At 29.0% G+C, this 23,111-nt stretch overlaps 1 protein-coding gene across 1 annotated transcript in view; it reads left to right on the forward strand.

The window, feature by feature from the left end:
* TECRL (trans-2,3-enoyl-CoA reductase like) overlaps positions 1–23,111 on the forward strand; it is a 92,009-nt gene that overhangs the window by 45,040 nt on the left and 23,858 nt on the right. The window contains exons 3-5 of the mRNA XM_006916525.1: positions 12,032–12,076; positions 15,183–15,286; positions 22,597–22,712. Coding sequence (XP_006916587.1) covers positions 12,032–12,076; positions 15,183–15,286; positions 22,597–22,712 — 265 coding nt within the window. The remainder of the gene's footprint in view (positions 1–12,031; positions 12,077–15,182; positions 15,287–22,596; positions 22,713–23,111) is intronic.

Raw genomic sequence — 23,111 nt, forward strand, 5'->3', positions numbered from 1 at the left:
TATATTTTGTAAATATATATTGATCTACATGATCAGTATTAGTGATGATATGCTTGGGTGTGTGAGGTGCATTCTCTGGATACACATTGTAATTGCTTCTATAAAAGCAATATATGCATTTTTATTCAACAGTATTTGTTGAATGTTGAAAACTACTTGTTGAACATTTATCATGTACCATGCATTGCAGTATTCACCAGAATAATTCACGTTTGTGAACTTCTTCAGTTGTATTTATGAGAATAATAAAAAAAAGCTGTTATAAAGAAGCTCATTTGAAATCCTAACGTGTATTGCCAAGTTTTCTCTTTTAATTTATAGACCTCAAAGCAGTACTTCAAAAAGAATGTCTTTTTTTCCCTTTCCTCAATAACAGTGAATATTAACAACTTATTAACTTTTGATAATTGATGAGTGGCAAAAAATTTTCATTTAGTATTAGATTCCATTTATTGGATCATTAATGAATTTTTTCATACTCTTATTTTCAATTTATATATTTTTTTCTGGAAATTGCCTTTTTATGGTCTTTACACACATCTTTGTCCATCTAGATGTTTTCATCATTGTAATAACAAATAAAGGCTTTATAAATTAGTGTACAAGTCACACACATTTTCCCATTTTTGCTGGAAAATTAAATTTCATAGATCTAAATTAATCAATTATTTATGTTTTGTTTCGTGTGGTCTATTTAGAAGTATTTCTCTCTTCTAATCTTTAAAAAATGTTGATTTATGTTTTATTCTCACATTTTTAAGTTATAGGTTTATTTTTATATAAACATTTTTTAGTATCTGGGATTTATGCTAATATAAGGAATGGAGTACAGAATTCTCACCATTTTAGCTTTTCATTTTAATTTTTATAAATTTAAATTCGAATCATACATTATTATTAATGAACTTATATAGCTACTTTCTCTTTTTTAGATATATTTACATTATTTATCTTTTAAAAACAATATTTAAATCTTAGAGAATTATTTCTACTTTAAAAATATTTCCTTGATCATTTATTTTGTATTATGGTTTCCCCACTCTTTCTTTGATCATTTTGATCATGTAATTTCTTGACATCTCTTTATTTTTTAGGGTTCCATAATTTTGAATTCCAAACATTTTTAAGGACATGACATTTCATGAATATCATAATCCAAATATTTTTATATCTTTATATATCATTTTTAAATAGTTACCAAATATGACACTGTATAGTGCTCTTATATTTCTACCATTTGTTTTAGTGAGCACTAGTTCTCTCCTGAAATGAGTTAAAATATTCATAAAAGAAATCCACATTGACAAAGTTTTTAGTTAAAATATCATCTAAAAGATAATATAGTAGTATTATGTTGTATTATATATGTACTATGTGCATTTTAATATGCAGACTTTAGAGATCTGTGCATGTGTGTATGCACATGTGTGTGTCTGTGGGATTATATGGTAAGGCATTGTCATAAAATAAATATATAGTGAAATATTTGATAATTTTCTACTATACATTTTCTACTATAGAGTTGAAAAAGTATAGAGATGATCTAAAATCTGTTTTCAGAAAATTATCAAATGATTCTATTTGAATTAAGCAATCGTTTCTGGCTAACTTTTTTTAGTATAGACAAAATTAGAAACTCCTAATAATGATTAATAATGTTCTTACAATATTTAATTCCCTATTACAGTAACTTTTGAGTTTAAAAGCCTATGTTGGTTATTTCCAAACTGTACCTAAATAATGTAAAAAAGTCAAAAGTAGAAGATTTAATCTAGACAGAAAATTTTAGATAGACATTCTATAGTATCATTTTGAGGTTGACTGAATGTTTATCAAGTGAAATATGTATGTTTTGTAACAATCCACAGGACATTATTCCTCTTTCTTACTTTTAAAATTTAAGTCATTTTTCACACATAAAAACTCCACCTATTGTAAGTTTCATGTCATTCTAGTATATTAGCTTTAAATTTTCTTTTTTTTTTTCCTACTTACCTATCCAACTTTTCTCTATTTTCTTTGAGAGCTCTTGTATCAGGCTTACAGATATTATTTCCTTCATTCTAATTCCTGGAATTATTTTGAAAATTATATCAAAAATGATAACCATCCAAATATGCTTCTCTGGAATTTTTTCTTCCTCTCTGCTTTAGCTCCTTATCCACTTTTTCACACCATGAGATTTGCCATTAGTTATAATTTACTTTTAGTATTTGAAATTCTGAACAAACCACATGACCATCTACCATTCTAAATGTCTCACTCTTGCTTCAGAATCCCCAGTTCTGGAACTTACTGAGATTATTTATAGTCCCTAGAATACCATCTTTCTTTTGAGGTGTCATCTAGCTGAAAACTGTATTTTATACTTTATTTAAACTGCTCCTTTACTGGTTGATCCATATCAAACTCTTAGCTCCATTGTACTATCCTCTCTATATACTCTTAGAATATTTATTTCTTGAAGTCTCTTTTTTCTGTATCTCCAAATGCTTCTTTATTCTTTTATCAAAAATTTCTCAATTTACAAACCACTTTTAGCAATGTCATCATTTCTTCACCTGTCCATCACTTACTACTCACTTCAAAACAGATTTCTTCATCAGCATGCCAAGATCTATCTAAGATTACCGGCAGTTTTTGTTTGTTTGTTTCTTTCTTTATTTGTTTTTCTTTTTGCTAAATCAGTGGATCATTTTTGGTCATTTGTAACTTGAACTGTGAATTGCATTTGACATGTATGCTACATTTCTTTTTGACTCCTTTTGTTTGATTGTAACTCTCTGCCTACTTGATACTACGATATTATACTTTCAACTTCTCTGATCCCTCATTCTCATACTCTTTGGAGGACTTCTCATGATTCTTTGCTTCTTAAGTATTATTACTTCTCAGGTTCTATCTTAAACATTTTTCTCTTTTGATTCTACATTTTTTTTCTCTATGTGCTCTCAATAATTCCCATGATTTTGAAAAAATATCACTAATGAATGAATGAAATCAAAACTGTCTCTTTCCCAGAACTTTTGACTGTATATGACTGTATATTAAACAGCCAATGTGGCATCACGATATCTTGTATGTCTTGCAGACACTTCTGCAAGCATTCATTAGAATTTGATACACAAAGCTAGGGGAATAGATTCATTCTGAAAACATTCAAATTTTTTTCTAAATTCCAAGAATTGGAATAAAGTAACTGAAATGAAATAACTCTTGGGACACTAAATAGTAAAATGTACTTTATACTGAATTATCTCACAGTATAAAAATGCCATTAAAATATCCTAGAGTTTATTGATGTGAAATATTTTCAGCTTCAGAACTGTTTATCTGCTTTCCCTGAAAACTGTTTTTTGGATTTCTCAGTATTTAAAGTAGTATAATAATAAGAAACCATATTCACTGTAGGCATTTTGTTTATATTTGAAGCTATTGAGTTTAGGGAATGGCAAATTAATGTAACTTGCCTAATTGCAAAACAACTGAAATATCTCAATTTTAAGAACAACTATTTGTGTATACACATGGCTATGTAGTTATGTGTATAGCCATACTATAATTATTAAAATTCATAGACTTTGTGTTGAAATATGGTTTTTTGAAAGGGGTCACTGACTATTAAGTAAATGACTACTACTAAAAATAATTAACAATTATATGCTATTACATTGGTAGATTTGAAATCTTACAACTACAGTTTAAATATTTGGAATTTTTAATGTAGATACTTATAGCCCTCTCCTGTTGGATACATTTTCTCATATACAGACTTGCTCTAGTATCTTATTCCTACTACCCTACTATTTCCAGCATCAAGTTCAAGCTCCTTATGGCATATAAGGACCTTACACTGCCCTCATACTCTATGTTTATGTATCTGTGTTATTATCTTGGTAGAAACAAACAAATAAACAAAAACAGCAATAATTAACACTATTAAATAGATAATTTGAGGGGTGGGGTGGGGAATGTTTCCTTGTTTTCGTTCCTGTTAAACAGCAACTGTATGTGGATTGTGAGATTATTCATACTTGATTATTTATTGCACTATTTGTTTCTGTAACACTAATTAGTTCACATATGATTGATAAGTAGGGGAATGATTTAGCATAATGTGGAATTTATAATTGTTCATACACATTTTTTTCTGAACACGATCATTTTTCACCAAGAAATAGTAGCTAAATGCAAAGTACATAATGCGAACACCTGAAGCTGCAGATGAACAGACACTATATCACAACAACTATTTCTTACCTGGATCAATTTGCCCATGAGATCTGCCTTGGAAATAATTATTTTCTATTTCTCCCCAATCCTTGTTAATTTCAGCAGTTGCAGAATCTTTCTTACACACACATTTCCATCAATCATTTTTTTTTTTTTTTTTTTTTTAAATCAGTTTAAACAGAAGGTAAAGTCCTATATTTTTAGTATTATTTATTTGTTAAAACAATCTTTTTAACTGTACTGGTATTTCTATTATAATTATTATTGATTTCTCTTAGTGCTCACAGTACAGAATTGTACAGATATTAAAATTTGTCCCAACTCTATTTTCTCATAACTCCTGTTGTTTTTAGTGTGATTTTGCAGAAGAGGTGTTTCGAGAATGTTTATATCATGTGTTAGCAGAAATTCTATCTACACAAGTGATGTATGGTTTTAAAACAATAGTTAATAACACTTTTTAAATTAGTTCTTAACAATTTTTAGTAATTTATTTCATTTAAAGCTCATAATATTCCTGATAGTTAGATACCTTTGTTGCCTCTCTGGTTTTAAAAAATTTTTTTGCTTAACAGATGAGAAAAATACAATTTTGAGAGATAACATGCCCAAGATAAATAAAATAACTAGTAGATTATAGTCTCAGGATTTAAACTCTGTCAATACCCACTGACTTTGCAGTTAACTAGCAATAAAACACTGACTCTTTATATTGGGAAAATATTTATTATAAATAACTAACCTCACACTTGATTAAAACTATTGTGTATACATACCTACCATACCTACCAATTCTCCTTCTATAAGAGGCCATGTATATATTCAAATCATGAACAATCACACATACCTCTATGCCAAGCAATCTTCTAATCACTGCATATATAGTTGTCATAAAAATGATCATGGCTACCTGTTCTCATGGATATTGCACAACAGTAAGAAAAAATGTATATTAAACATCTGATTAGGTACATAAAATAATTTCAGATAGAAAGATCAAGAACAAGGTTATGGGAGAAGGTAACTGCAAAGTTAATAGTGAGGTCAGGGAAAGTTTCTCTGTAAAAGAGTCGTTCGAAAACTCAATTCAGAAACAGAAAATGGAATAGTTGAAGATAATAAGTTTTGGTGTTTTCCAAGTAGTGAGATAGAGGGAAAGTTGGCCAAAGTAGTTAAGATCCTTAATTAGGGTATGATTATAGATAAGGATCCTAGAATTGAGCCTAGAGAAGAACGACAATGCAGGAAAAATAAGAAATTTTTCATAGTGAAAATCATAAAATAATTATTGGAAAATCTTTAAAGAACCAAAGAATATTTGAACTAGAAATATTAGCTTAATTAAGTAGGAAGGAAAAGAAGTGGTGATGAGAAAGTATGATGTTTCAATTTTGTATTTTTGACATGGTGCATTTATTGCTGAGCATAAACTCTGGGAAAAAATGAAATGGTAGATACAGTCATGCATTGTTTATTTAACGGGATATTTTCTGAGAAATGAATCTTTAGGCAATTTTGTCATTGTGTGAACATCATAAAGTACACTTACACAAACCTAGATGGTATAGCCTATTGCTCCTAAGCTACAAACCTATACAGCATGGTACTATACTGAAAACTGCAACTGTAACACAATTGTATCTGTGTATTTAAATATAGAAAAGGTACAGTAAAAAAAATGGTATAAAAGATAAAATATGGACACCGGTATAGAGCAGTTACCCTGAATGGAGCTTGCAGGACTGAGAGTTGCTCTGGGTGAGTCAGTGTGTGCATGGTGAATGAATGCGAAGGCATAAGGTATTACTGTACACTATTGTAGACTTTATAAATACTTAAGCTATACTAAATTTATATAGAAATAATTTTCTTCAATAATAAATTAACCTTAGCTTATTGTATTTTACATTATAGACTTTATAACTTTATAAAGTAAAATTATATTAATACATTGGACTATGATTTTATGATGGCTACAATATCATCAAGTGATAGGAATTTCTCAGCTCCCTTATAATTTTATGAGATGACTTTTGTATACAGAGTCAATTGTTAATGGAAACATTATTATTCAGCATATTACTGTAGAGAATATTGGATGACTTGATAGAGGAACTAAAGGACAGGTAATTAGTTACATTAAAAACATCTACAAAGATAAATGAGTAGTCAAGGAGAGAATATTCCAAGTTAAAGTTATCAGTGATTTAGGTGTCCATCATAGATGGCAACAAGAAGAAATAATATTAGATAGTAAGGTCTCGTGATTTGCATTCCATGAGGAGAACAAGTGTTTTAGATTTAATAGCAAGAAGGGTATCTTATACACATAAGTTCTGCAATTGGATGGGTTTAATGTGAAAAATGAATACCAGTTAAAGAAGATACAGATAAGTTTTATATCAAAGTAAGAAGATAGAGGGATTTTTGAATAGAAGTTGCTAATTTAGAAGGATTTGCTGATGACAGAGTAGGAGTGCCCTAATATAGATTGGGGGAGTCTGAGAAGGCATGGAGAGGTGGACAGTCAGGTCTGGTTAGTAGCTGTGCAAAGCAAAATGGAGAAGTGTTATGATGATGGATGCTCCGAGGTACTAGGACAGATAATGGTGTCTAATGTAAATGGAAATGTAGGCATGATGATCAATCCTGGTATGGTGGGTAATTAGATGAAGAAACTGGTTATAAACTTAAACTAGTGAAGATAAATAGTTTGGTTGTATTCTTTCTGCTCTTCTTTCTGTCCTATATTATTCTTGCTTTGTGTCTTGTATTTTAGTGAATTTATTAGTGAAATTGGCTTGTTGCTCTATGCCTCTTGCTTTCATACTTTTTTATTTTGTAATTTTGAATATCTGCAGCTTTTGAATTTTCCATTTTTAGAACCATGTCTGTTTTCCTAAGAAGACTTGCTTTGCAGTTGCTCATTATACAGTGTTATAGCACTCTGTCTTTCTTATTTGAGTACTTTGTAATAGCAAACTTTCTAGCAGATGCATTTTCTTTTCAAGGTCAGCAAAATTATACATGTTGGTTGGTGCTGTTTTGAGTGTTAAAAATTTTTGTTGTTGGATATGAGATAAGAAATGGTTCTCTTATTTTTCACATATATAAAACACAATCACACATATTATATCTTACTGGCATCCTTGATTCCATTTTCTCTTGATCACTTAATTATCTAGGTGGCATTTATGTAACTGCAAAGAAATGGTTTATAGGAAATAAAATGGTTCATTTAGTTTCAGCGAAGTAATGTAATGAATGAATCATTTCTAACAAATAAAACTGGTTCAACAGTACTAAATTAGCAGCCAGTGTTTCAATACAAGGCAGACTTTTGTCTAATAATACTTGATGTTAATTTCTTATGAAAAAAGAAACAGAATTCATGTGCCTGCCCTTTTGTTCAGATTTTCAAGCTTTTACTGTTTAGAAAGAGCATAACAGTACTGTACTAACTAATAAAGAAATATAACTAAAATGATAAATGCAATGTGCGCAGGACATTCGGTCATGCCTTCATGTTTCCTATTTAGCATTCAATTTCCTGGTCGACACTGCCTGTCTCTTAATTTTGTTTTGTATACCGAGAACTTCCCATTGGAGCAGGCTTTTACCTGACAGAAAAGGAGAAAGCTGTATACATCTTTGGATGACAGTATAAGGAAAATAGGTGGAAGTTATTAAGAAAAGTTTGGCTTCATATAAGTATGAAATTTTACTAATAAAACTATTTTTAAAAAGTATTTTATCAAAATCTAAGGTTTATCACTATTTTTACATTCTTCCTTAATGCACAAGGTATTCATAATGCTTTAAGTCCAAACACCTTCCATTTTGTATTTTTTGTTCTCCAGTATTTTATTTTTGTATATAAATATAAATTATCATTATTGTTTTATATAATCAAATATAGAGAAATTATGTTATTTCACATAGAATCATCTACATATATGTTAGTTTCTTTGCTCAATATCATTTAGTTTATCTCATCTATTAGTCCTGGAATTAATTTCTTTTTCTCAAAGTTGATCCTTTAGATGTTCATCTACTCATAGACAGAAAATCTCTATTGAGTGTAAGATTTGTTAGTCTAACTAGTAATGTCTTTATTTTACATTTTCATGTAAAGACATTTTACTTCACTTATTTTCTCCTACATAAAGTTCTAGAATCTTGAGGAACTCAACTGAGCCAAATAGAAACTTATAGAACATTGCTTTACCTTTCTTCCACTAAACTCTTAAACAGTGTTCAGAGCCAGCTCTGCATAGCATACTTCTCAAAACTATATTCTGTTTTTATTTACACTTCATCCAATCTCATAATACCAGCCATAGACAGTACAGAATAAAAATTGATCACCATTTTTTTCTCCCCCAAAAGTCTCCATGGTCCACTATAAATATTCCATCACATAAATTAAGTAGTGTTTTTAGTTTAATTCTTAACTGCTCTCAGAACTTCTCCTTCTTATTGGAATTGCTGATATCAAGAAAAGGGTAGAGGTTAGGTCACAAGTTTTACCTAGAGTCTTAGGTAAGGAATTCAGGGTTCTAGGTTAGAAAGGACACTAATTATTTCTGAAAAATTTCTCCACTATTTTTGTATCTATTTCTCTTCTTTCAGTAATAATATGACACATAGGCTCATAGGCTTCAGTTAAATATTTAATATCATCTGTAATCAAGAACTATCAATAACATAATTAATATTTTATAAATGAGACATGACACTAAATAACTTAATCTATGTGTGCTTTATTCTTTATGTCTTGACTAATTGGCTCTATATTTTCATATATGCAAAGATAGAATATATGCTATCAGTAAGTCAGAAATAAAATATTTTACTTGTCTAACGTTTATCATTTCTAAAATTAGATCTCTGAAAACATGAGTGGTGCATTTAAGTTAAAATTTATATTGTTTACCAATATCTAATCATAATAAAAATTATGGGAATCATTATTAGGCTAAAAGAAAACAAGGGCAGGCATCTGGCATATGAACTTGAGTGAAAATGGCTTATATTTTAGATTATTTATATTTAATATAATTTATATTATTACCCTCTTCCTTAATCATTCAGAATTTTTAAAAAATCCTTTTAAAGAAGTCAAATATTCAAACTCTTCAAATCTGTTTTATATTACAGGATTTAATTCAATCACTAGTGTTGATTTTTAGGTAAAAGTTCTATAATACATAGTTTTAGAATATTTAATATACACATATATTTTTACACCTGTGAATTTCAAACTTTTTTGACTAAGAATTAGAGTAAGAAATGCATATTAGTTTTATAAAAACATAAATATGTTTATATGATTGAAACTATTGAAAGGATAGTTCAAAAAACAATACTTAACCTATCTATGATTTATGTTAATATGTTGCATCCAGCACCATGACAACCATTTCTCTTTTTTTCTATTTTATTTTATTCTTTTTTCTATACTACGCTGTGCTGTGCTGTGCTGTCCTGTCCTGTCCTGTCCTATCCTATCTTAAACCTTTATATGAGGATACTAAGACTAACACACTAATTCTATTTTTTAATTTACTAATGGGTCACAACCAGAGGTTTGGAAAATATTACCTTATTAAAATAAATATATTTGAATTACATGAAGGCATTACTTATTTAGAATGTTATTACATAGTGACATGAACACTTCCAATTACTGAGGAAAGAACTCAAAGGCATAGTTTGAATATGATGAGAGTTACAGAAATCAAATTACACATCTTAAATAATTTCAGATACTGACAGATACATTATACCTAATACATTATACATAATTCAGCTGTGAACCAGTTGTTTAAGTTCAATGTGCTCATCATTATAAATGATCTTTTAGATAATTCATGCTAAAAATCCTTATGCAATGTATGTCTTTTATGATATATAAACTGACTTTTATTCTGCCATTTTTCTAGCCTACTCTATCTCACTCCAACAAGTACAGAATGTTTCAGAAAAAGTTTGTTTTGTTCATTTAAAAAATGACTGAAACTAATCTAAAGGCTTACATAGGCAGTTAATAACTCTCTTTGACTAAGACACAGTGTTCAAAGATCACAACTTGTAAATGCCAAGTTATTTCATCAGTAAACTTATAGTTTATCCATGTTAAGAGAGGTGGAAGGACATGGATTTTCTCGAAGGTGTTTAGAGCTTCTAACTTCTCTGATTTGCCATTGTATATTCTGCTAGTATTCACTCATGTAGTTCTTAGACATATCTATTTGCTTATAATAATAGAGTTATTTTTGCATTGACATTTCCACCATGAAAGGCATCATAAAGCATTATTGAAAGAGTTGTCTTATATGAATGTTATTAGAATAGTGAGAATATAACAGTGTATGTACACTAACCACAGGTGCTCAATGACTATCTGTCAAATATAAATGGATTCTCGTAAGGTTTGAATTTTTCCAAATAACCACAGTTGGAAATTTAATTAAAACTGTATATGTCTCTGTTGCATTTATTTACATCATATCTTCTTTGGCAGCAGATTTCCAGTATGAGTAATAAAGGTAGATATACCTCTAAATACTTTTCAACAAATAATGTTAGCATTTATTTCAGAATAGCAAATGACTATATAAATAATAAAAATTATTTTAGTAAATACAAAAACAAAACAAAAATAAAGTGTCTTTTTCTGCATATTTTCTGATTTAAAAAGCAAATGTCAAAGTTAAATGTTTGTGCCTTCCTTATTTGCCATGTTACTAAATTTTGTTTGTATGTAATCCTAAGTAGGTTTTTTAAAATATTATTATTGTTTTTTGAATAGGCTAAGTAGGTTTTAATTTGTGACTACAGTTTTTGACTTGAGAATTTTTTGTCTATTAGAATTTGCATGGATAAGTGGTCTTTAGCAGTAAATTTAGAGAATTGATTGCAATAGTCTAGTTATGTCACATTATCACCACTCATTACTGACACTCTAAAAAGTAATGTTTTGAAAACAAAATAACAATTGTGGAATATTCCTTTACCAAGTATTTACTTGTTAAATACTTTTCTTTCAATTCATTATTTATCAAATTAATTTGCTTAAAATTGGACTTCAAAGTTAAGAATTAAATTTTCAATAGGGAGTTTAAAATAATAACATATAATTTATTTTAAGAGAAAAGACATTCTGGTTGTTGTAAACAAACTTTTTATTATAGCAATGCATAATAAAGATGTTTTGATTTTCCTATTCGGATAGAACTTTTAATAATCGTTATTCCTAATGATAGTATAAGTAGAAGATACTAAAGTGATGTTTTTACTATAATAAATATACCCATATATTAAAAGTCAATAATACATATCATTCTGATAAAGTGCCTTACTCCTGATAGAAAAAATAACTCACTTTTACCTGAGCAGATTAAATATATTTTACATGAGATCAAAGTTCTCCAGTTTTAAATGAAGTTACTTAATCTTTTTACTGAAAAATAACTTGCAAAAAGTGCACAAGTCATAGTTCACATACCTTGGTACATATCTACAAATTGAATACATTTTACATAACCAGTTGCACGCAGAACAAAGAGCAGAAAATTGTCAACCCTAAAGCTCCCATCATGTTACTTTCAGAACTATCCACTACTGCTTCTCATTGCCCTGCCAAGGGTAACCACTATCTCCATTTCCGACCCTGGACAACCATTTTATTCACTTCTTAACATCTAATTTGTCTTCGAATTAAAAATGCATTTAAAAATGTGTTTATACTTGTGCTGACAACTAAATATTATTAATTTTTTTTTTTATTTAATAGGTCCTAAGTGGTACCCTTCCCGAGTTGGCCTGCAGCTAGAACGTGGTGAGAATCAACTTTCACTATCTACTTAAATTAGAATCCCTTTTCTGTCATTAATAGCTAATATGTATTTATCACTTACTAAATGACAAGTACTGCAATAAATTGACTCTATTAGCTCATGTGATCCTCCCAACAAGCTTATGCGCCACTTTTATGGATAAAGAATTTTAGTCTTAAAGAAATAATTTTTGCTATTCATTGTCAGCATGTATTGGAGGCAGGATCTGAACTAACTTCTTTCTGTCTCTAAAGCTTTTACTGCTCTATTCTCTCCTTCTTCCATCTTCTAATATATCCTCAGGGATACAGCTTAGCTCTTTTTTTTTTTTTTTTTTCTTCTAAAACATAATAAATGAAATAAGGAGGAACAGAAACAGATGCATTAGAGGAAGAAGTATTATATCCATTATTAAGTCTCAAGTTTTTCAAAATATCAAATCCTATTCTTTATTTAGAAAATTTATAAATAGATACACTTAAAGATGAGTCCTGCTAAAGGTCATTATTACTGATATCAAATCAACTTGATCTTGAATTTGCACTTGTTAAAATCAACTGTGGGTAGAATGTAAATTTTGGAGGAATATTTAGTCGAAGTCCATAATGGTAAATTTGTAAGAGGCGTCTATTAAGGAATTTTAATCTCTTAATGTTTCCATAAAATGGTAAATCGAATTTTTTCTGTTGCTTTTTCTAATATTAAGGCTTTCGTTTTTCAGATATCATATTTATATAAGGAAATGATGATTTTTGTGTATCTCTCTAAGATATTGTGCTTGTTTTCATTGTTGTCAAACATCCCATATTTCTCTGAGATCTCTATGTAAATAATATAGGAAACCATGGCATTCTTAGAAGTAGCACTTTCTTGATGGTCTCAAATTCTTCCAACTTCAAATGTTCAAGACAAATTCCCATCTTGCTAGAGTTTAAAATAGAAAAGTTGTTGTCTCGTTTATTTTTTTCTCTACATGGCCTAGTATGTGTCAGGTACATATGCCTTTCAACTCATGGATGCTGAAATAACAAATTAAATAATGGCATTGTTTTCTCAACTTGACTAATATAAAGAAGACTGAGAATGCCACAGGCATCAATGTCAAATGTAAGTTCAATTTTAAGGACACTATAATGGACTGAGGAATTACTGTTAATTCAATCTTTCTATTAAATGTGAATTTTTACTTTCCCCTCACATTTATTTACCTGGTTGAGTGTACCAGGGTGTGGTTTGAATAAGTATAGTCAAGTGTCCTTGCATAGAAATGTGATAACGTTTTGGGGGCAAAAAAAAAAAAGTCAATTAACTGCCTGAGACAAGCAGGATATGGTACAAAGAAGAGGTAATTTGGAATAACTCATAATTTTAAACCTGACTCTTCGACTTATTATCTATAGGATCTTCTTTTGTAAAGTAGAGCTTATAAAGATCCTAACTTATTTTTTGTAAGTATTAAATAAGATTGTGTTTATAAAACACTATAATGATTTACATATGGTAGATGTTTTATCAATCATAATTACAACTATAAACATAGTTATACTATTTTTTAAAATAAAGACAAAGCCAAAACAAAGCAAGGCCTGAATGTTTACATATATTTGCTAAAGTATGATCTAGGAAGAGTTGGTGTGGCTCTCCTTAGGCATGTTCTCTTGGTCCTACATATTCCTCTCCATTAGGAAAAAGGACATAAGCATGGAAGGCCAAGGACAAGGGTCCCTGATACCTGAATCTAAAAGTGGCATGATTAATGATATATCTGGACTCTGTAGAGTTGTTTTATTCAAATATTCTATTGATGAGACTCCATTTAAAAATACTCTGTTTCTTGAAGTGAGAAAGTGTGATAGAAGAGTAGAAAATAATCTCCTCCCAAAAAGTGTCAATAGTTGTATATTGGAAAGATGTTTTCGGCACACTTTCAAGTGGTTCAAAGCTATCAGAATTTTTTATCTTTATTAACATTTGATGTTGTTAAACATGATTGTCACAATGACATTACTGACCATTTAGATTTCAAATTCTTTACCTTGATCCACATTGCCTTAGCTTCCTATTGCTGGGTAACAAATTACCATATATTTAACCCCTTAAAAGCATACTAATTTATTAGCTTGAATACACAATATGGCTAGATCCTCTGCTCAGTAATATTTAATGTATATTTCTCTTACTGCTAGAAAGCTGTTTTAGATTTCTTTGTTTTCTTTTTATACTAAATACATAAATAATCTCATTAAGCCCCATGATTTTAAATGTTAATGACTTTTGAATATCTACACATACATCTACCCAACTGCCTACTTGACAGCTCCCACCTGAATGTCTGGTAGATATCACATACTTAACATAATATACAGAATCTTAATTTTCACTTACAAATCCTGCTTTCCTCAATATTCTTCATTACAGTTAATGAGGTTGCAATGTACCTAAGTATTCAGGCCAAAAGTCTAAGATCAATTTTATCTCACTGAATCCTCTCCTCTCAAGTTGAATCTACTCTGTTAAAATATATCTGGAAGTGATCAATTTTAACATTTCCACCAGTGCCACTTAATCCAAACAAACATCATCTCCGACTTGATGAATTTAGAGCTCCTCCTAAATAATTTCCTTACTTCTTTTCTTTCCATTTTCCATAAAATATCCATAACAATCTTTTAAAAAGGTAAATCATGCCTCTCCTTTCATGCTTTGCAATGACTATTGAAATCATTTTACCCCAGTTAATTTATACTATAATAAAATTATTTAGAGAACAGTTGAAATGTAAGTCTACTGATACCCAAAACTATACTTTAAAAATACTTTGCATCATATTTGATTATGATTATCAACTTTTACATTTCCTCAAAACGCAATAGGATATTAGCGGTTATAGTATGCATTTTATATATATTGGGAAACTACTGTGCATTTGAAAATTTGCTAGATATATTTTATAAAATGGATATATTCACAATTTATTTTACTTTAAAGATATATTGTGCATGCAATTTCTATATAAAATTTATCCTTAGCTTTCACTGGTTTCATATTAAAAATATTTATCATTATGCCTTGAAATGTTATTAAAATAATATTTTCTTATTATTTAAGGTGGGACTTTTTTGAAGGACTATGTAACTATTCAAAGTATTGCAGCTTCCTCCATTGTCACACTCTATTTTACAGACCTAGGTCAACAGGTCAGTTGGACTACAGTAAGTATCAATTTGAAATGCAGTATACATGTCTCACATTTTGATGTGAATAATTTGCTGACAGAGAGGACAAATTCTGTCAAATAAACTCATAGTGGAACAAAATATTGTATTGAATGTTATTTTACACACAATGATGTATTATTGAATTGTACACTTGAAACATATGATTTTATCAACCAATGGCACTCCGATAATTTTAACAAAAATTCAACTTAATTTAATTTTAAAAAATAAGTACATTTTCCATTCTTACTATGATCAGTGGCGAAAATTTCATTCAAAAATTAGAACAATTAGAAACACACAGTCGAAAGAAGGAAGATAAATTCCTTTTTAAATGTCAGTCTATTCCATAACTGATGGCCCCATTTCTGCTTCCCAAATGCCTTGTCAGTTAAATGACATTTTCTCAGCTTTTCCTTCTAGGATCTTTGAATAATGAAGACCCTTTTGACATTGCAATGGGGGGAGATAAAATATTCAATAAAAAATGTTCTAAGTCAGTGGGAGGACAGTTTGCAAACTGTGAGTGAAGTAGTAAGACTTCTTCGATGTGTGTGTGGGTGGGGAGTGGTGGTGGTGTTTGTTTCTCTTTGGAGGAGAAGTTTTCAAAGTGGTGGCAAGTGAGTCCAATGACTTTAGAAGAAAGAAGACTACATTAAAAGACATGGAGGACTAAGAAACAGAGAAAATACTTGACAATAGTTCACAAGTATTGAACTGTTCATGAGTAAGGAAAAAGATAGGTGGAATAACTTTAGTAGCAAGAAGAAATGCTGTGATATTTAGTGATAGAAGTAATGAAATTGTTAATCTGATAAATAATTTTGACACTGATATACAAAGAATAATGCAATCATTCTATTTTTCAATTAAATTAAACGTATTCATATTGTTTAGAAGTTAAGATTTTTTTGATTATATTCTAGTCCATATTTGTTATGTGATTACACATTTAATATTTTCTATTTAAAATCGCTTTCCTTTTTCCCAGCATTAACAATCAACATTATCATCCTTACTTCTTTGAGCTTTCCCTTTACAGTCAATCAACTTTTAAAATTATTATATACACAAGGTAAATCATGCTTTATTATTTAATTCTCAAAGAGAAAATCAAGTTTTACATTCATTAGTTAAAATATCATCACATCCTTTACTTTTCTAACTATATATCCTTTAATATATATTATCTTCCTACACTTAGATAATTATGTATATTTTAGTTTTGTTGATGAAAGAGTTGCTTTATTTTCCAGCTTGTTGAGCTTTAGAGTACTAATTTGTTGTATTAAAAACTGAATTTAGAATATTCTGAATCCTTTTGAAGTGTATTATAATGTTTATAAAAGAACCTATTAATTCAAGCTGCAGACATTGTGTAAGCAAAGGATTTGATACTTAAATGTAATATCTACAGATTTTTGCTAAACGAGATTTTAGACGAGAAAATTTTGATCTTTAAAGGTTAAAATATTCAGTCTTTGTCCACATTTATGATAAAAAGGGGATTCTGTCTACAGAAATTGTGTCAGGGTGAGCGGCATTAACTGCGAGTTCATTAGAAATTCCAGCTGCATCATTTGGATAAGCACTGAGGAGAAAAAGTGCTAAGGTAGAATTCTATGACAATTGTACTAGAAAATTATAACTTATCTGAGAGGAAAGTCATTTAAGTGACAAAGAGAACTCTGAAAATAGGCTGGCTATTTTAAAATCAACCCTATGGTTCACACACCCTTTTGCTCTATATGAGTCAGTCCTATTAAATGCTAAAAATGCATTACATTGCAATCACACCCACATTATATCAACTGAATTATACAATAAAAGCAATATTTTACCACACATAACATTCTTGTACATTTACGAAATGTTAAAATGTTCTCCTAAAATGAAAGCATTATTAGATTGCTTTTTTTTTTTCTTTAGAAACAATTTATTTAATTTAGCAAGGTCAAAATTAAGATTTTACTAATATTATCCATCAAGTATGAGTATGTTGTCACTGAATGTTAAGAAAATTCTTCTCTCTTTGAACTTATTGAAAGACTTAAGAGAAAGGGTTAATATAATAATATAATAATCCTCATCATATAAATCCTATTAACTAGACTAAAGATCATATTCATTTCTCACCATTTTTACATTCATTCATGTGCATGAGAGTATATATAGTTCTGTGCAATTTATCTCTTGCATAATCTATCACCGAAATCAGATACAGAATTGTTCCATCTCCACAAAGGAACTCCCTTGATATTACTCCTCTATATTCATACACTTTCTTCCCTATCCTGGGGCAATCAACAGTCTGTTCATATATTTTTGTCATGTGGCAAATGCTCTATAAACAGAATTAAACAGTTTTTTTTTTTTTTTGAGATTGATACTTATTTTTCTCTAAGTGCAGTGCCTTTGGAATCCATCCTGGTTATTTCATGTATCAATATTCAGTTCCTTTTTATTTGTAAATAGTATTCTGTTGTATGAATGTAACAGAGTTTGTTTAACCTATCACACATTTACAGACATTAGGTGTTTTTTCAGTACTTTGCTATTACAAATAAAGCTGTTATCTATCAGTGTATAGGTATTTGTTTGAACATAAAATTTTATTCATCTGGTACACACTGTAGTTTTAAGAGTATCTTTTATATTCTATATAAAAGAACAATATTTGCTACATGGCTTACTAATATTTTCTCTCAGATTTTAATTTATCTTTTCGTCCTCTTAACAGGATATTTTGTTGTTGCTGTGCAAAAAGTTTTCACCTTTAACGTTTTCTAACTAGTTACTGTTTTTTAAACAAGAATCTTGCCTTTGTTGTCATATATAAGAACTTTTGCCTAGCGCTGGATCTGGGAGTTTTTCTCCATGTTTTCATCCAAAAGATTAATAGTTTGATATTTTACATTTTAATCATAACCTATTTTTATTGTAAAGAATTACCTATTTTTTAATTTCCCAACTTAATATTTTCTTTCAATTTGCCCCGTGTGTTTTCTAATCTTATTTTATTTATTTATTTAGTTTTTCTTTCCTTATTTTATATTGTCATACTTTCTTTTCTATTAGTCCTTGTATTATTATGGTCATTATCTTTTTTTTTTTTTTTTTAGTAACTCTAGTGGTTACTCAAGAGATTACAAAGTGGGTCTTAAAATATTAAACACTAATATAAATTGCTTAATTTGTTTACTAATGTGAAGATACTTCATAGATAGTTGAATGACTTTAACATATTTGAGCTCCTTCTGACTCATCTTCTATTGCTGCGGTATATTTTAATTTTATAAATTTTTAATGTGAATCCACCAGTATAATTTTATATGGCTGATATTTATTTAGATTTATCATTTTAATGGCAATTTAGTTCTTCTTTTTAATACTTAGCTTACATCTGGTAACATTATCCTTCTTCCTGAAAATGCCTTTAATGCTTTATTATAGCTCTGCCATTGATGAATTCTCTCAATTCTTGTTTATGTTAAAATGTATTTATTTAATTTTTATTCTTGGAGAATATTTTTGCAGGGAAAAAAAAAAACAATCCCATGTTGGCAGTAGTTTTTGCCTTCATTTCACAAAACTTTATTATTTTGATTGTTGACTCCCACTGTTTCTATTGAATAGTTCATTATACTCCTTTAAAATTAATATGTCTTTTCTCTGACTTACTTCACAACTTTCTTTTGCTTGATTATCAGCAGTTTGACTAAGGTGCACACAGTTATGATTATGTTTATATTAATCCTACTTTGAGTTTATACTGTAAACTGAGTCTATAGTTTGATATACATATTCAATTTGAAAAAAAAAGGATAATCTCTTCATCTTTTGATTCACCATTATTCTCTTTGTATTCTCTTTTGAGGTTCTTAATGTATTTCCATATTTTTTTTATTTCAGAGTTTTCAAATATCTGCTGAAATTCTTAATCTTTTCTTTTATTCTTTTGAGCATAAAATATACGTTTTAAAAGTATGTTTTCTAGTAATTCTGTAAAGTGAACCTTCAGTTCGTCTATTTTGAATGTCTTCTGTTTCTTTGGTTTTGGTCACAATATCTTTACTACTTGTATACCTGTATATTTCTGCCTTAGTGCACAAAAATTTAAAAGATAACATATGAAAAATTTTAAAGATAACATGAGGCTTAGAATAATGTTATATTCTTTCAAAGATAATTTATCACCCTGCAGATGGGTCCAGGCCATCTTAATTTAATCAATGATTGAAATTATTTCAGCTGAGTTTCATTACCTGTGAAGATCAATCTGTTTTGGCTTCATCTTCATTCCTAGGGTATAACTCTTTTGTGTCTTAACCCAAATTCCATGGGTTATATAGGTTATATCATCTTTGAAAGATACTAAGCAACAATTTTTGCCCTTGCTGTCTCAGGCACCCTCAGAAAATTTGGTGTTCTTATCAGGCTCTTATCAGGCTTCACATATCCTAGATTAAATCACTATTGTAAAGCTCCATTTAAAAAATCTTAACTTTGTAATTCTTCAATGACTCAGTAACTTTTTAAAGCCTGGAAAACAGGCTTTATGTTTTCTCACTGATTTCATTAAAATGGTTTGTTTGAATAATCTGGAATAGAATTCCCCATTATATGTTATTACTATAATGATTAAATTACACAAAGACAAAAATTTTTCCTCTACTATCATATTAGCTTCAACAGTCCTCATTGAGTACAAAGTGATATTACTATTGGGAAATGCTCTTATAATTTTATTTAGAAGATTAAAGTTGACACTACTTCATTTTTGTCAGTAATTTTCAACAACTCTGAAAAGTGCAATTAATTTTATTCTCAACTGTCAGTTGTAATGTTAGAAAATAAATAAAGACAATACCACTCTAATAATAGAATTAAAAAGTTTTTTTTTTTTTCAAGAGAGGGTGAAATTCATTAAGCACATTCTATATATATAGGGGTCCTAATCAATTTGCGACAATTGTAGTCACACGTTTTAATTTTTATTTTCTAAAACAGCTTATTGCCTTATTTTTTCAGTTCAGACATATTATCAAGTTGAAGATTCCAAAGAAGGTCCAAAAAATCCCCATTACCTAGCTTGCCTAGTAGAAGTAGTGATTTTTTTTTTTTTTACATTTAAAGCAACACATTAGTTTAATACAGATAACTTTCTATAAAGAAGTAAATAATTTGATATTGGAAATAAATTGGAATTTAAAAGTAGTATATATCTTCAAAGTAAAAATAAAGTATATCTGTTTATTTTTAGTATAGAATTGCTACTAAATTTTTGGAATAAAAAGTTGCTAGTCTTTGAAAATGTGTTTGATTTGCTTGAGCTTTTACCTGGTATAATTGCTTGTTATTTTGGTTTTAGTTTCAGTTTTACTCTTTTTTTTAAGTAGAAAAAGAGCTATTCCTTTTCAGAAGGCTATCTTATTAATATTTATCTTTTTATTTATCCAAAACTATTTTATTATTATGTTTTAAGTTTTTAAAACATCTCTCTTCCTTTTTTCTATTTGTACTCAAATAGACTCTTTTTTTTTTTTTGAAAGATGCATTGTCTAAGTTGTTTCTTATCATTTTCTAGTGCTTTCGTGTCAGGATCTAGTCTTCATACTTGGATACAGTTCTAACCTCCATGTTTCAGCATGAATGATATCTTTGATAAAATATTGGGCCTCCTAGAACATATTACTATAAACTAGCCAGGTTTCTCCATTTATTTTTAGGAGATGATGGAGATAAGATTATAGTTTAATTTCCTGCTATACAGAGAAACTTTCTACTTGTGATAGCATTATTATTAATATAATAAAGAGTGACATTTGGTCCATGTTAACTATGTTCACAGCATCATTTCTGATATATTACTGTAGAATTTACTTGAATTTGACTTAGCTAGATCAGATGGCATTGAAATAAATATTTTAAACTTTTTGTTATAATAAAACACTCTCCTCATTATTCTAGATTATTAACTAGACTCTATTAGCTGACATTTAAAAGTGGTAAACATTTTTCTTTATATCTGAATAATCATGCATGTTGTAAGCTATAAATTAATATAGTTTTTCAGTAACAAGGAAGCTTTTATACTGAATTTATCATATGTTGCATCGTTTTTACCCTCACACACAAGTCTTTCTTGGTTCATGAATGATGAATATTGTTAAAAGGAAGACTTATAACTAAACATACCTACATGTAAATATCTATTTATGTGTGTATGTATACATATACATATGATTACATATATATGTATATGTATGAAATCATACATATATATCACATATTCTGACCATATAACTATACAAAATTTTCACCATAGATAACATAATTTCTAATCAACATGCACATCTGCATATTTGAGAAAACGTGCAGCTCAAAGTTACTTCCTTAGAAAATAATGAAAATTAGCAGACAAAGCAAAGTAGAAATGGCAGTTGAATTTATCATTGTCATGTCTGTATCCCTTCTCTTCTTGAATGCTCAGAGGTAAATTACTTTCCCTTCTCTGTCTGAAAATTCCAGAGAGTAACTTTAGCTTGATTTTAGCATAAAAACAAAATCAAATGATGGACAGTTACTGGATTCAAAAACTGTCAGAAACCTGATAGCTAAGTAATCTCTTTTCAATCACATGATATTGTTTCCAATGATGTTTCCAGATTTCATGATTGTCTCTCTATAGATCAGATATTTCTCTCTACAAATATGGTTGCCCCTCAGCTCCAAAATTTGGAGGGCAATTCTTTTAATTACTCATTCAGACTTATTACAAGTAAAGTCTAAAATTTCCAAAAGAGAGAATTAAATTATTTTAATTCGAATCAGGGTCAAATCAATTGAGTTCAAGATGGCATTGCTATAAAAAGATTTAAAAAAAAACTAAAGACAGGCACTATAGCCCATGCCATTCAGGGACAGGGACAGGTCCCACAGAAGATGGAGTATGTATGTGGCTGAGGAGACCCAAAGAAATATATAAATATGTTTATAATACTTTGGTTAGTTAAGTAAAAACTCCATGTACCATTTATAAATAAATCATTAATTAGGTTTAATATTTATTTTTATTTTAAATTAACTATTTATAATTATCCTCTTTATCTCTTGGCTAGTTCTTCCAAGGATGGCTTCTTGTTATTTACATTGGCACTTAGCTAATTTTTTTTTTTTTAGGGAAGTACTCACTTGCCTATTTAACCAGTTCATGTAGTAAGCTAAGTCTGTAGATCATAAGTCAACCTTAATAACATGTATAAAAATTTATTGTTTAATCTAAATCACTATCTTATTTTCAGGTGTTTTTGGCTGAATACACAGGACCTCTGTTGATATATCTACTCTTTTACTTGAGAATCCCATATATATATGACATAAAAGAGAGCTCTAAAAGATTATGCCACCCAGTGGTACAGTAAGTAATACATACAGTACTTATAAATTAAGGAGGAGATGAACTAGTATATGCAGATATTATGTTAATAAAGATTGTTTGTAAAGTCAATTAAAGTGGATTCAATTTTATGGAAATATATTTTAGATAGCCATAAATAATATTTACACACTAACTTGCAAATTTATAAACAAGGGACTATTAAATATACCTTAAAGTTGAGGTAATTTAAGCTAATAATTACAATTAGCAAAAGAAATCTGGAAATTTAGAAATAGCAAAAGAAGCTTAAAATGATAAAATTGAGAGTCCCTGTATAGAGCTCAAACATAAACACTTCTCTAAAACCTCAGGCAACATTGCTTAGGAAAGAAATAATGACCTAAATAACAAACAAGAAAAAAAAAAAGTTTTTACAAA

Source organism: Pteropus alecto, unplaced genomic scaffold (assembly GCF_000325575.1).
Source record: "Pteropus alecto unplaced genomic scaffold, ASM32557v1 scaffold46, whole genome shotgun sequence".
In the NCBI taxonomy this organism is placed as follows: domain Eukaryota; kingdom Metazoa; phylum Chordata; class Mammalia; order Chiroptera; family Pteropodidae; genus Pteropus; species Pteropus alecto.